The 16584-nt window shown below is 48.5% G+C and overlaps 1 protein-coding gene across 2 annotated transcripts in view; it reads right to left on the reverse strand.

The window, feature by feature from the left end:
• The window catches only part of SIKE1 (suppressor of IKBKE 1), a gene marked incomplete at its 5' end in the record, with an annotated part of 135870 nt that overhangs the window by 27808 nt on the left and 91478 nt on the right, over positions 1-16584 (reverse strand). For both annotated transcript variants that reach the window (XM_069633413.1, XM_069633414.1), the window contains 1 exon segment: positions 8230-8343. In XM_069633413.1, coding sequence (XP_069489514.1) covers positions 8230-8343 — 114 coding nt within the window.

Raw genomic sequence — 16584 nt, forward strand, 5'->3', positions numbered from 1 at the left:
CTGTCACATGGTCCCCTGCATGAATGCTTGGGTGGCCCCCACTGCATGATGGAACAGCGCACTGCATACTGTCACATGGTCCCCTGCGTGAATGCTGGGATGGCACCAACTGCATAATGGAACAGCGAACTGCATACTGTCACAAGGTCCCCTCCGTGAATGCTGGGGTGGCACCCACTGCATGATGGAACAGCACACTGCATACTGTCACATGGTCCCCTGCATGAATGCTGGGGTGGCACCCACTGCGTGATGGAACAGCACACTGCATACTGTCACAAGGTCACCTGAATGAATGCTGGGGTGGCACCCACTGCGTGATGGAACAGCACACTGCATACTGTCACATGGTCCCCTGCATGAATGCTGGGGTGGCACCCACTGCATGATGGAACAGCACACTGCATACTGTCACAAGGTCACCTGAAGGAATGCTGGGGTGGCACCCACTGCGTGATGGAACAGCACACTGCATACTGTCACAAGGTCACCTGAATGAATGCTGGGGTGGCACCCACTGCATGATGGAACAGCGCACTGCTTGCTGTCACAATGTCCCCTGCATGAATGCTGGGGTGGCACCCACTGCATGATGCTCTGCCTGGGGGGGAGTGTATGGACGATCTCCTAGCCTACTCCACCTTGCCTCAGTATTTTGGCTGGGGCTCCTTACGTTGAACATATGTTCCCGTCAAATTAAGAGGTGTCCAAGCACCCTTTTAGGGACTAAATATTGCTAGCGTACCAGCGACATTTACTCCCGAAAAAACAGGAAATGCCCCCCGCACCCCAAAAAAAATAAACAGCAAACACATGGGAGCCTGCCTGCCCCTGCAAACACATAGGGGCCTGCCTGCCCACTTCTACCACCCACACAGCTGCACAGATATGTTCAGATCAGTCGTACCATCAGGGTAGTGACAAGAGAAGCAACGCTATTATTATTACTGCCTAAAGAGGAACTTTAAAGTACAAATGTACCTGTTAATTTCCCTGAATTACTAGGTACAAAGAAGTAGGCATTACAAAAACATAGTAATTTCAGAGTTAAAATACATATTTACTCATCTAAAAATACTCTCATTGGGCATGAGCATTACTTTATTACACCCTAAAAATGATTTTACTCCCAAATTTAAACAGGCATTGACAATGCCAACAGTGTGGGCTTTTGTGTAGGCATGGGAAAGGTACTAATGGCATTAGCTGGCCATTGATGGTAGCAGGTGCAAAATGGTGCAGGTAACTGGGCATCTAACAGCAGTGCCTGAAAAATGCCTAATACTTATACCCAAGTCAAACTATTGGCTTTGCCAAAGCTTTTTTGTAACAGGTCTTCAGTGAAGGACAAGTATAGTGCTTATAAACAGAGTGACTGAATGCAGACCGGTTTAAGGCATGTATATTACTGCACCAATATCAGGTTTACAACTCCAATTAAGTCATTAACTCTCAGAAGACTGCTTTTAAAAATCCTGGTAGGCACTTCCAGTGTAAAGTTTGACAGTAAGGCTTGATAACACTACCTCAAAAAGTTCCCAACAGCAGGCGATTTTGGCGCGATAGGCAGGAACTTGGTAGGAATGGCCATAGGCATTACCATAACCATGGGCAGTCAATGGGTGGGCAAATGACCAAACGCCACCTGTCCCCCCTCATTTGCCATTCCGCCCTATCTGCACTCTAATGAAATAGTTTCAGCAAGCAACACCTAATAGCCCAAACTAAAAACAGGAAGAACATTGCTCACACTTCAGAATCTTGTCTGAAGCACTGGCTCCAAGCATGGGTACGACGAAAACTTAAGCACCCCGGTGGTGAAACCATACCACCTATGGAAAGTATGGGAACCCATTTCCCAGGAGGGGTTTTTGTATGCTGTTCATAAGCCCTAACTGGGTAGCATTGGGGCCCCTGTGGGGAGAAGGATTTGTCAGGTGCTGCCCGTGAAGGGAAGACCGCGGCATAAGTAGTAGAATCTAGAACACCCATGGGTCACTGTAAGAATACTGCTCACCACTTGCAAACAGTGTGCATGGCCAACCACTCACCAAGAAACACATTTTACTAATCTTCCTACGAGGATGAACAAACCACTCGTCTATGCAGTGCTTGGCAGCAGAAGTCCCAACCCCAGGGTTACGGAAATGGGATTTCAATGTAGTGGTTGGCCTTCATCACTGATCGGACCGCCTGGGTGTGCTGGCAGACGCGGGGGTCACAGAACTGTGAGCGAAGATGCAAATAATCACCACAGTTCCATCCTCTCTTAGCTGTTCCAAGCCTAGCAGGTGATATATCGCCCAATACTCAATAATAAACATATATACATTCCCCATAGGTTCTTAGAATGCAGTCAAATGACTTGATCAACACAGGACGTAAGGCAATTAATGCAATAATAATGGAACCATGTCACAAGTTAATTCTCCTAACTTTAGCAGTCCAATCCCTAAGAAGAATGGCACCTTGCGCCCAAAAGTCACTGGAGCCACAATGCTTCTCTCCCTAGAATGTAGTCTCTAAGGAAGTTCTAATTTTACGGGTGTTGGTGATCACTCAAAAGAAGATTTCACCAAGGTTACTAGGTAATTAAATTGAGTTTTTATCTTTAAGAAATACTACCCAGGTCTGATGACCAAAAGGCAATGGAAGGGAAGATCAGGATACAAAGGGCCTGGCTCCCAATGTTATCTCATGGAGGACGGAGGGGAGCAAATGCTTTGCGTTTACTTTCCCGCCTAACTGAGGTTGGAGTTCCTGCTGTTGGTTCTGGTGAGAGGTGACCAGGAGCTGTGGGTGCAAGGATTATTTCGGTCAGGTCCAGGTGCAAGTGTTACGCTCACCTGGTACCCACGGGGACGCCACCAAGCCAGCTGGTCGTTGATGCCCTTCCCAATGGTTCCCTGGTGGTCTCGGTGTCGAGGGCGTTCCGCCTGGAAAATGAAGACTATATCAGGACTGGGCGACTAAGGTAAGTAGTTTAATCCCCCACCTCCTTATGTTTCCAGTCCCTCCAGGTTCTCTTCTCACCTGGTTGCCGGAATCGGTGGCCTCTCCGTCCTGCTCTCTGGGCAGGGGCACGTTGTCTTTTGTGGGCGCTGGCGGTCCAGTTACTTCACTGACTGCAGTCCTTGTAGTGTCTTTCAGGTAGGTCTTTTTGCGATTGATGGCGTCGTAATTCTTGCATGCCTTTTGTCTGTTCTAAGGTCTTTTTATCTCCTCTAGGAGCGTGGAATGTCCGCTGGGAGAATGGATGTGCTGGTTCTCACCGGGAGATGATGGCGCTCTATAGCGCTATGATGCGGTGAGGAGGCGCTTTGCGTAGCACAGCGATGCCTTGTCGTCACTGACCTGTGCTTTTCTCTTTTCGTAGGTCGCGGAGAGTACCCAGCGCAGATGGAGTTTCCGGAGCAGTGCCGGTGGAAAAGCAACCAGCCAGGTAAGTCTTTAAGCACTTTTATGGTTGTAATGTCTCTGGTACCTCCGTTAATGATGTCTTTCTCCTTTTCTCAGGTCCCTTCGATCCGGGCAGCAAGCTCATCCAACAGAGCTGCCCAGGAGCTGTGAGCAGAGAAGGATGAAGATTGCAGGTAAGATTCTGCTGCTAACGATGTTCTTTGTTTTCTGCAGGTCTGGAATTCGCCAGGTTCGAGAGAAAGCTGGGCACGGTGAGTGTCACGTTGCCAGAAGCAAAGTAACGCGAAGCGTGTGGTCTTGCTCGGGTGTGGTTTAAATAGCCACTGTAAAGTAGTCCAGGTAAAGTAGTCCCCAGGCCACCACACCCTAAACACTAGACCGCATAGCTTGGTTCTAGGAACCCAGCTATGTGGATGCCTCCATGTTGGCTGAAAGCCTAAATTAAGTAGTCCCTTAAGCAGATGCCTTTCCTAACTGATGAGCCTGGCGCCAAAGGCGCCAGGTCTGGCCCCAACAGGTCCTGAAGAGTGGATGCCCGGCCTTATTAATGATCCGAGCCCTGATTCCATCTGGCAAATAGGCTAGCCAGTGGGGATCAGGGCTGAGGGTCGTGACAGCAAGATGCAATCGATAGCGATGGAGAAATGCAAGATTCACTGATGCAAGCCTCTTCAGAACACTTCACAAGACGGGGGTAGTTGAGTTCCAGTGACAGCCACCACACACAGACGTCAGGCGTCCTTTCAGTCGCGGTTGAAGAAGCTTCTCTAGAACAGGATCCCTTGAGGCTGGGACGCTGAAATTCACAGCAAACGCAACTTGTACCACAAACTGGCAACCCCCAAAGTTCCAGGTGCAAACAGGGGACTGCAACGCTTCTGGTGTAGTAGCGACGATAGAGCTGGTCAATCTACCAGTTGGTCCAGGGACACGTCTGAAGGGTATGGATAGCTGGATCCTCGAGAAGGCGTTGAGACTAGTGTGTCCCGCTAGTCCAAGGGCTGAAGCACCGCTCAGAGTCGTCAGAGATCCAGGTAGTTCAACAGGGCTTCACCGGGCCCAACGCACAAAAGGATGTCAGACCTCTTCAGGCGTCATCTTCAGTCGGCTGTTTGTCTATGAGGGATTCGTGGCTCCAAAGCTGATCCTGTCATGATCTCTGCTTCCAAAAGGTCAGGGTTTTCCCAACTCCCTTGGAAGCAGATCCATAACCCAGGTTCCGAGTGCCAACCAGTCCCAATTGGGACCTTTTGGACCCAGTCCTGGCGCCAGTGGCACCAGGCTCATAAATATGCCCAGTCCCAGCGCTGGAAGCGCCGGGCTCATAATGCTTGGGTGGACTTACCTGCAGCAGACCATGCTGCTTACTTGCCTGCCAGTTGAGTCTCTGATCCTCTTCTGTTTGGAACTACTTTTCCTGTTGGGTGGGACAGGCGCCACTCCCTAGATTCAGAACACTGGAACTCTTCTGGAAAGCAGGAACTCTTTTCTTACCTAGGCGTGGCTGTGGAAGGAGACACCTAAGCACTACAGGAGGCTATTTAAACCACACCCGATGGATGAATCTTGCTTTGCGTTATTCTGCATCCTCAGCAGCAGAACGCTCATCGTGTCTTCTGCATCTGATCCTGGGCCTAAGGAAAAAGGCTTACCATCCTGAATCCAGTCTTCAGCAACACCTATAAAGACAAGAAAGAACAGGTTAGCATTACGGTCTTCAGTGACAGCTCTTCACTTACCTGGTCCATCGGCTGTCACCAACGCCTCGCGCTGCATTCCGGCATCTGAAAGACAAAGGCTTACCTACTCTTCGTGCGCTCCGGAGGTCTTCATACTGCATTCCGGCATCTGAAAGACAAAAGCTTACCAACTCTTTGCACGCTCCGGAGGCCTTCGGCGCTGCATCCCGCATCTGAAAGACAAAACAAGGTGCGTTTAAAGACATTGGGGAACTTTAATACTCACGTGCCATTACTCCTTTCCACATCTAACCCAGTGGGTATTCCGGCACCCTGCAGCTGCCCCGAACTTGTACCTGCAAAATAAAAAGACAGTTAGAGCGCATCGTGAAGCAGGCAACAAGCGCTTACTTACGTGCTTCCAGGCGCTTCTATTCATCACACGGGCTCCATCTTCAACTCACTTCAGCCCGTCATCCGCCATCGCCGGAACCCTGCAAAACAAGAGACATCATTACTAAAGACTTTAAAGACATTAGAATTACTCGAAACTTACCGTTCGTGCAGTAAACGACGGACAGCAGTCCTCTGAAGTCAAGAGGCCTGCTCCCCTTATCCAGTGAAGAAACTGGTTACAGCACCCTGCCTCGAGGCAGATGGAGAGCACGGCGTTCACTTACCTAAGGTGAGAGCGTTAACCTTTGGGGTTCTACAGGAGAAGAGAAAGGGAAGAAGAGAGAGACATTCAATAACCCAGTTCATTAATCCCACATTTTCTATCTGCAGACATCTTACCCTTCGAGCCAGACATACAGTGCACAGAGGTCCAGCCCAAAGAGCCAGCCGTGTGTTACACATCCCCTTTGAAGATACGGTATACGCCCAGTCAAGACCGGCGCCTCTACGGGAATCAGGTGAGCGTTACAGATCCTAACAGATGGCTCTTATGGAAAATCTAGCCTGGAAACAACTCCTAGCCCACTCATGGTAAGGATCTGCACATTTCAAATAGCCAGTAGTTGTCCAATCAGGGAGAACTATTGGTTTCACTCGTGCACCACAGATGTGGAGTGGTACCAGTCATCCCCACCCACTCCCTGAGACACACACACACACACACACACACACACACAAAGGCAGCACTAGCCCGCGAAAGCAGCAGCTATCCCAGTCAGGGGCATGACATTACATGGGATTTCTTGATCTGGCATGGCAGGAAGAAGGCCAAACTGCAATATGGCCAAAGATCAACCGAAAATCTTGTGACGTGGCTATTTTAGGGAACTAGTCACGATTAGTAGCGACTTGCAGTAAATCTGAATGTGCACACTAGAATTAATGCAGACATTTATCTGCTGCCACCAGCTTGTCTTTAGGCACATATAAAAGTAACTGAAAATCCCAAGTGTAAAAAGCTAGGGTGATATAAAAGTATCCCCAGTGCACTGCATTGTAAGATGCTGTGTGCCATGTTAAAAAGTTAGACAAATGTAAAAGATAAAAGGGAAACCTAGTTTCCTATTACTGATAATCTGAAGAACTGATTCATTTCCCCATTACAAATGAGCAAAAGGCAGGGAAAGTGAAGATGGGGGCTTTACTTCCCCCCAAAAGGTCAAAACAGGTTAAAAAACAAATCAAAAAGATGGGGGGTCCATATGAACTATGGAGGGAAAGTTGCCAAAGTGAAATATTTCCGGACAGGGACCAGTCCACTATCTAAGCCGCAGTGTGGCTGTTTGGGGGCAGAAGAGGAGCTTTAGAGGGGTTGTGGGTAAAAAGTGAATTCTGGATGAGGTTATAGGAGACATCAGGAGTGGAAAAGTGAAGAACAGTAAGGAGGAAAGTGGCCAAAACATCTGGAAGAAGATGCTGGTGTGTACAGATGAGGTCATTGGAGGAGACCCCAGGAGGAAGGAAGCAAGGAGTATTAAGGAGAAGGTTGGGAAAAAGGAAAGTGCAGAGAAGGCGGGGAGGAGGAATCAGAGTGATGAAGATGAAGGTGCAGGCACCCCACAAGCCAGACAGCAGGGAGTTGTGGAAGGGTGACGGCACAAGCACATGTCAGAGCATCAAGGATGTGCAGAAAGAGGTGAAGTACAGTGGCCAGGAGAGGAAGGAGAAGCAGGAGAGGTCCTCTCAGGGCATAAGACTGTTGCAATTCGCTGAGGAAGCAGACGAGAGTGGGGGTTGGAGAAATATAGCTAGGACCCCGAGGCAGGTATATGGGGAGAATGCTGCCATCAGGCCTGTGAAGTGACCAACGTTGCCTGCCTCTTGGTGGTGGTGGTGGTACTTCTGGGATTTCTTCCATCACTGTTTGATCACAGGGCACATTTTTCCATCCTTCCAAGCATGCGTATTTAGGGCACAAGACCTGTGCAAGGGGGTCTACCAAGGAATCGAAGACAAGAAACAGAGAACCAATACCTACAGAAAAAAGAACCAAGAAAGAAGCCCCCAGACCCTCAAGACAGAGTGACCGAGAAGTGGCAAGACATCCCAGAAAGGGAGCCCTGGATTGAACGGTACCAAACAAATGTTGCATAAAAGTAAGGAGAAGTCCTTCTGAGTTTTTGTTAGTGTCTGTGCCCAAGCGGGACCATGTGACCATTCCAATTGCTGGTTATGGTAAGCTCGTAGGGATAGCGGAAGTGGGTGTGAGGACTCATTTATTTTGCCCAAATGTTGTAAAAATACGGATAACCTTTTCTTTATCTTCATGTAGGACAGGTAGCAGGAGATGTGCACTGGCATGTATACGTGCCCCATGCTAATTTGGCCTCAACCCTGCACTGTCGTTCCCAACTCCTCGCTGGAGTAAACATGGGGCGATTTCATTGGAGGCACCCATTGCAGGAGGCGGATTCCCTCACCCACCCTTGCCTTGCGAAGGAGACCACTGAGACCGTATCCCTGTGAGAGGGGACAGCACACAGATCCCTCTGCCTCGCAGAGGAATGTCCACCTGCGGCCCTGTTTTTCAACAACCTGTGTGGAATGGACCACTTTCGATGACCCCACTGCGCCCCGCTAGCTGCACATGGTGGAAACAATTGGACAGTCATTTTGAGTTATTATAGATGTAACACACATTGTTTCCAGCACGTCCATGTTTGCACCGTCTTACCTCCAGCTGGGCGAGCCTTTCCTGGACTTTATACGACTGGTCGTCATCAACCTGCACAGCTCGCCGCATCACTTCCCCCATCGCACATATTCGATCAATCTGAGACTCGATTTCCTGCAAGCACAAAATTAGCAGGTTCTCCTTCAGGTCATCGCGCTTTGGGTCATACTCACGGCCACTACGGAGGCCTAGCTATGCAATACAATTGCAAACATATATAAGTAATAACAAGTAGTGAAAACATCAACAATAAATATAAGAAGCACAGGCACAAAACACATTTTAAGCAGCTCTGGTCCCCAGTAGAGACTGCAGAGATGTTCCATGCGGCGGCAGTGAAAGTGCAGAGGATGACTGACTAGTCACCGGGATGATGAGGAGGAGGGTTGAGGAAGAGTTGAGCCCTCGCTTGATAGAAAGTGACCAGACTAAACAGCGGAGGGGGAAGTTGCATAAAGATCGGAAAGATCAGGGAAAGATTGTGGTGGTGAAGGTCGTGGAGGAGGTCGGGGTGAAGAATCCTGCATATGTGGGCGGAGTGATGTGCGTGGAGGAGCAGGGACCGCAACTCATAGCACAAGGAGTGGGTGGGTCAACTGGCACTGTAGAATATGTGGGGGGAAATGGTGGTTCTGAGGAGCTGGTGGCTGATGGGGTATTTGGAAAGGGCGCGCTAAGAGGAATGTAAGCGTGCCCAGTGTCGCTTTCGGCTCAAATCACGCGAGAAGAGTGCCAGTGCTGCCCACACCCTATGCTTCAAAGGTTGTCCAATTCCAGATGTCGCGTTTCTGGTGTGTGTTGCTGCATTGTGCGATACGGTAGACACGGGAGCGAGGTCTTGTAACGAGATTCACCTGCTGCAGGTTACCTTCGCAGGAACGGCCTAGGGTGCCCCGAGACATAGCTCTGCCACCTGTGATGCCAATGTGTTCAACCCAGGGTACAGGGGTAGCTTAGCAGTTGGAATGAGTGCCGGCTTAGTGCAGCTGTGGTGTGCCCTAAAACAACCTCTTTCTTAAGCAAAGGAGTCGTGTCCCAAATTGTCTCTCATCGCGCTTTGGTCTAATTGCTTCCTCCTTCAGTCAACGCCTCTCCAAGTTGCTCCACCGACTCTTCCGCCACCACTTCTTTTCCTGCCCCATGGCATTGTGGGAAGGTATGCCTAGAGCAAGACGCTTTTATACCTGCCACTCTTACTCTCCCTCGGGTATGGAGGATCCATGACATTAGCTCTGTCCATTCTCTTGCAGTTCTCAGTACAACCTTCGCCTTACATTGCACAGATACAAAAAAACACACCTTTTGCATTAAATGCCATTTTTTTCTTAGGACGGCTGCTGCTTTTAAATGAATTCTGTAATATTGCAAGAGAGTTTGCGTGGGACCTCTCTTCATGAGGATATTATATACAACCAATATTTCACTGTAATCAAAAAACAGAATTTTGAAAGTAATATTACAAATATTGTTCATATTATGGTATTTATTGAGAGCAGACCCAGCTTTGTGGAGCAGCAGAGCGCCTTGGAAGCCCGAGGCAGAAGTACACAGGGAGGAAAGCCAATCATGGGAGCGCAGAGCTATCAACGGGGAGGGGTGGCACTTTTCCGTCGCCCCTCCATCCTTCATTCAGCACTTCCTCCACCGTCCGGTTCCCATGTCCCACTGCCCTGTCCTCGCCCCTTCCCCTGCAACATCTGGTCTTCAGGTCACCTCCTCCCAACCCCCATTGCAAAGGACTGATGCCCTTCGCTCTGTTATCAATGGTACATTCCATACACCCTTTTGTGCCAAAAATGCATTGCTTTCCCTGTGATTTGTATGAATAAATAAATAAAATAAACTTGGCATTAAGGATCTGCAAGCAGGCGAGGACACAGAGGGGGGTGGGGGACTCAGGTGTTATGGAGAAGCCATTCCTTGAAGAGGAGGGTCTTGAGCTCCTACCTGATATGTAGAAGGGACTGGGACGGCGTCTCTTGTTGACAGTGAGGAGGTGCCAGAGTCCACCCAGAATCGGACGTCACAAAGGATGGCAAATCTGATCAATGCCGGCACTTGGCCAGTGTAGCAGTCATGGCGCCACTCTACTGGTATCGTGAAGGGGTTCAATAATCGGCTCATCTTCCTCTCGGGGTGCCTTTAGGTGAACTCACTGGAGAAGTGCAGTGGCAAGACGTGTGGCAACCTCTGGACACTTACTAGATTGCTGGGCACTGACACGTCTATTGCTGTACTCCGTGCGTCTGCCCCGGTGCAGGCATCGAGGGGTGCGGGAGCTGCTGCACTTGGCTCATCCTATGACCCTTGGGGGCTTCACGGCTCGAGCCCACGAGTGGGTGCAAATGCCTCTTGCGACCGTAGACCCCAAAGGGTACGGGGCTAATCAAATGCCGACAGGTAACCATTACACCACGCTGCTAGGGCGCAGGGCATTGTGGGTCTCTGTGGCGCACAAGGAGATCATAGGAATGGAAGGGTTCGGAATACGTGGGCTTCTCCACAGCTTTATTTCGCAGCGAGTGTTTCACCTCCGAGTGAAGCTGGGCCCCGATAATACGCGTGTGCTGGTCTGAATCCACTGTGATATTGCAGGCCTCGCGCTTCTGGTGTCTCCAGTCCCAACAAGAGCACGTGCCAGAAATGGCCCCTCATTAGAGCTATGCCAACATGCAATTAGCAGGACAGAATTATCATACAGGCAGGAAAAATAGAAGGTCTATCGCCGAGTGCCTTTGTGTACAGCGCCCTCTGCTGGCTCGATGAAGGCTGCTCGCCATCTAGTGCGGCCGGGAATGCATCGGAATCACTGCAATGCCGACTCCCTTCAAAAGCAATGGCAAGAATGCACACCTGCCAAACATTCCAAGGGCGGGAGCGGACGGCCGTGGAATGCAGCGCCTTCCTTCAGGCAGTGGCAAAAGTGTACCGAAAAAAGTAGTGCAACTGTGGTCTGCAGGGGAGAGGGTAGGCAGAAGCATACTCTTACAAGGTGTTCTGGCCAGGGCAATGAAATAATAGCCTAAGTGGCGAGTAACTAGGGCTACTTTACACTTGCACAGGGCCATGAATGGACACATCTATATAGAATGGTGGATATGGCCGTAAAAAGTATAGGAATGGTAAACAGAAATAAATAAAAGCAGTGGGACACAGCTCCCGACCGTTCCCGCTCACTTCAATCACTGCCTTCAGGAGCTTTTTTTTTTTTTACTAACTTGTGATGTTCAAGTCACTGAGCTTTTGAGGGGTGGGATCCATTTGATTAAAAATATGTCCATCATTGAAAACAGTAACGGATGTGCTTGGTCCTATGACAAAATCAATGCCGGCACATCTCCAGTAAGCAGAGCAGGGAACAATTCAGAGATTCACGCAAAAAAGAAAACGTTGTTCCATCGAGAAGCAACACTTTTGTTAAAAGCACCATATTCTATTAAAGGAAAAAGGCAGTGGCCTATCATGAAAGCCGGGACTTTTGCACGTGCCTGAATTAGAGCCTGCTAATAGCCCAAGCAGCCATTAGAAATGCCGGACAGTCACTGCATGAGAATTCTCCTGGCAAATCCCGGGTTTCGCATGTAAAAATAAAGGGAGTTCAAATACGCCAACATCTAATGCACAGGTTTTTCTTTTATAATCAAGGCATTTCCCAAACGCAGCACCACCCTTCCGATTTCCGGAAGGTTCAAGGACACCTTAGTAAATCAGAAAAGTGGCAGACTTTTAGAAAGGCTCGCATTGACACTGGTGCGCACGCGTTACCTCCATAACAGCCGCTTTTATCAGCTTTGGCTGCTGGAAAGCACAACAGCTCCCTTGCAATACCCTCAGAACGATGGTGCTGGAAAATGATGGCAAAATGTCGGCTTTCAAAGGGGGAAGAGGGCACATTGCTAGAATTCATTTAGCTGCATCCGCCTGTCCTTTTGTTTCTTAATTGCGGCGCCGAACCCTGCAGGCAGCCCTTCCCCCCTCTATCATGAAAGGACTGCCATCAGCAGTGGAGTCGCCATTAATCAAATTTAGGAGGAGCACAGAGGGGGCCACAGACAAATGAAGGGTGTCGCATAAAAAGGGCAATGTGTGACGTCAGATGCACTCCTGCAGAGAATCTTTTGTGCACACCAACTGCCACACCCCACTGCGCCTCTCCTCCCATGAGAATGCAGGCACACAACCATGAAGTCACTAATGACCCATCAGTAGTGGTTTTGTGTACATGAGAAAACAAAGTGCCACCACTAGCTACCATGCTTCCCTACAGCCAGGTTGTGGGTGATGGAGTCCCCAGGTCTCTATAAAAGGCTGTTTGTACAGCATATATTTAAATCCAAAAACCAGATATAATCGAACAGCATATTTTAATAGGTATACATATTCTTATAAAAAAACATTAAAACAAATTACTCAAAATAAAAGCATATACAAAGACCATTTGTTTGCGTTTTGAAGAAAAACAGAGAACAATGCATCAACATGTATCGCCCATAAACTATAATGCAAGTGTTCATTCAGCCCAATGTGGCGTTAGTAACATAGGTGACTTTTTGAATTCATAAATAAACAACTCAAAGGCATAGGGCGTCAACACCAATTTGTGTTTCTAGGTCTCGAAACCGAACACCGGCATGCAGTAACTCTCGATATCGGCGTGTTATGGAAACCCGTCTTCAGGTTGCTTTTACAGGGCTTCCTGCACATGGCCCTGTGCATCGGACGTACAAGCCTATACATTTAACAATAACATGCTAGATTAAAACATCTGGTCAGCCCTACTTTTTAGGAAGGCTTATTCCAAATAAGAACACAAGGGGAGTTCAAACCACTAACCTTATCTTTAGTTTCACGAGGCGTAGGGAGTAGTTTTCTTTGGCTGTTATTTGGCAACATCCATTATATCGCAGCGTTAGGGTAATTCCACTGCTACAACGGGGAGACATTTGCATATATTGTTTTAATGCCAACTCCTTTATCACGCTGAAACACAGAGCCAAATGCTCCGATCTGTGGAAAGCAGGAGTATGTTTATTTATAATACCTGTACTGCGTTCCTCAGAGGCCAGTTTCCAGTCTCTGGGAGTAATTGTGCACGTAGACATCAGGCGCCTAAATCCGGGTGGCTTGGTGTTTTGCATGCCGCAGCCAATCTAGTGAAATAAATCCATGGGAAGCGGATGTTACCATAAGTAACTGCAGCAGAGCAGAGCCATTGTGAAACGTGTTGGTCTCCCAGTCCAATAGGCAGACGCGGGTTACTTCCATCTTGTAGGATTACCTTACACAGGATTCTACGGGCGGCGGGTGCTACATGCATCAGGGGCTGCACCAACCGCGCCGAATCAGCCGTCGTGTCTCTGCCGATTATGCGGGTAAACTAGAGGATCTAGTAACCAAAAAGTAAATGCTCCGATTACTGGAGCGCTCACGGATTATTTGTCACGCAAACAATGGTATTTCCTGAGTAATTTCCTTTGGTGTCCTCCCTCGCAGCTGGATTCTAATCAACAACGCTGTGAGCGAGCCTTAGTACGTCATTACTTTTTACTATCTAGGCTTATTCCATGCGGCAGGCGACGTAGGGCAACAAAGCCTCCATCTTGGATGAACGAATATATAATCAGTCCAGGGGCGAGAGTAAATGACGTATTGGCTCGCATGCTCACAGATTGCGCTTTGACCTAATGGCTATATATCACACAGACCTGTAGATTTACTGTGCGATTCCATTTTAGCATCCTCACTTACGAGGTAGTTCTAACCATGTGTGCTGTACGGTAACCTTAGTGCATATTTTCTTTTTTGCTCTCTTTGCTTATTCTGTAAGTGATGTATTACACATCTAGTGTCATGTACCAATGAGACCACGAGGTCGGGGGGTTCATTGCATACACGTAGTTGGTCCAAAGGTGGAGCATATGGTATATATAATGCCAGATCCTTGCAAAGAGCAGTAGTGGCTGGCAACCCAAAGGTGGAGCATATGGTATATATAATGCCAGATCCCTGCAAAGAGCAGCAGTGGCTGGCAACGCAAAGGTGGAGCATATGGTATAAATGTCAGATCCTTGCAAAGAGCAGTAGTGGCCGGCAACGCAAAGGTGGAGCATATGGTATATATAATGCCAGATCCTTGCAAAGAGCAGTAGTGGCTGGCAACGCAAAGGTGGAGCATATGGTATATATAATGCCAGATCCTTGCAAAGAGCAGTAGTGGCTGGCAACGCAAAGGTGGAGCAGTAGTGACTGGCAACGCAAAGGTGGAGCATATGGTATATATAATGCCAGATCCTTGCAAAGAGCAGTAGTGGCTGGCAACGCAAAGGTGGAGCATATGGTATATATAATGCCAGATCCTTGCAAAGAGCAGTAGTGGCCGGCAACGCAAAGGTGGAGCATATGGTATATATAATGCCAGATCCCTGCAAAGAGCAGTAGCGGCTGGCAACGCAAAGGTGGAGCATATGGTATATATAATGCCAGATCCCTGCAAAGAGCAGTAGTGGCTGGCAACGCAAAGGTGGAGCATATGGTATATATAATGCCAGATCCCTGCAAAGAGCAGCAGTGGCTGGCAACGCAAAGGTGGAGCATATGGTATAAATGCCAGATCCTTGCAAAGAGCAGTAGTGGCCGGCAACGCAAAGGTGGAGCATATGGTATATATAATGCCAGATCCTTGCAAAGAGCAGTAGTGGCCGGCAACGCAAAGGTGGAGCATATGGTATATATAATGCCAGATCCTTGCAAAGAGCAGTAGTGGCTGGCAACGCAAAGGTGGAGCATATCGTATATATAATGCCAGATCCTTGCAAAGAGCAGTAGTGGCCGGCAACGCAAAGGTGGAGCATATGGTATATATAATGCCAGATCCTTGCAAAGAGCAGTAGTGGCCGGCAACGCAAAGGTGGAGCATATGGTATATATAATGCCAGATCCTTGCAAAGAGCAGTAGTGGCCGGCAACGCAAAGGTGGAGCATATGGTATATATAATGCCAGATCCTTGCAAAGAGCAGTAGTGGCCGGCAACGCAAAGGTGGAGCATATGGTATATATAATGCCAGATCCTTGCAAAGAGCAGTAGTGGCCGGCAACGCAAAGGTGGAGCATATGGTATATATAATGCCAGATCCTTGCAAAGAGCAGTAGTGGCTGGCAACGCAAAGGTGGAGCATATGGTATATATAATGCCAGATCCTTGCAAAGAGCAGTAGTGGCTGGCAAAGCAAAGGTGGAGCATATGGTATATATAATGCCAGATCCTTGCAAAGATCAATAGTGGCTGGCAACGCAAAGGTGGAGCATATGGTATATATAATGCCAGATCCTTGCAAAGAGCAGTAGTGGCTGGCAACGCAAAGGTGGAGCATATGGTATATATAATGCCAGATCCTTGCAAAGAGCAGTAGTGGCCGGCAACGCAAAGGTGGAGCATATGGTATATATAATGCCAGATCCTTGCAAAGAGCAGTAGTGGCCGGCAACGCAAAGGTGGAGCATATGGTATATATAATGCCAGATCCTTGCAAAGAGCAGTAGTGGCCGGCAACGCAAAGGTGGAGCATATGGTATATATAATGCCAGATCCTTGCAAAGAGCAGTAGTGGCCGGCAACGCAAAGGTGGAGCATATGGTATATATAATGCCAGATCCTTGCAAAGAGCAGTAGTGGCCGGCAACGCAACGCAAAGGTGGAGCATATGGTATATATAATGCCAGATCCCTGCAAAGAGCAGAAGTGGCCGGCAATGCAAAGGTGAAGCATATGGTATATATAATGCCAGATCCTTGCAAAGAGCAGCAGTGGCTGGCAACGCAAAGGTGGAGCAGTAGTGGCTGGCAACGCAAAGGTGGAGCATATTGTATATATAATGCCAGATCCTTGCAAAGAGCAGTAGTGGCCGGCAACGCAAAGGTGGAGCATATTGTATATATAATGCCAGATCCTTTCAAAGAGCAGCAGTGGCCGGCAACGCAAAGGTGGAGCATATGGTATATATAATGCCAGATCCTTGCAAAGAGCAGCAGTGGCCGGCAACGCAAAGGTGGAGCATATGGTATATATAATGCCAGATCCTTGCAAAGAGCAGTAGTGGCCGGCAACGCAAAGGTGGAGCATATGGTATATATAATGCCAGACCCCTGCAAAGAGCAGTAGTGGCAGGCAAAGCAAAGGTGGAGCATATGGTATATATAATGCCAGATCCTTGCAAAGAGCAGTAGTGGCCGGCAACGCAAAGGTGGAGCATATGGTATATATAATGCAAGATCCTTGCAAAGAGCAGCAGTGGCTGGCAACGCAAAGGTGGAGCAGTAGTGGCTTGCAACGCAAAGGTGGAGCATATGGTATATAT

This window comes from Ambystoma mexicanum, chromosome 13 (assembly GCF_040938575.1).
Source record: "Ambystoma mexicanum isolate Mex_15411 chromosome 13, UKY_AmexF1_1, whole genome shotgun sequence".
Lineage (NCBI taxonomy): Eukaryota > Metazoa > Chordata > Amphibia > Caudata > Ambystomatidae > Ambystoma > Ambystoma mexicanum.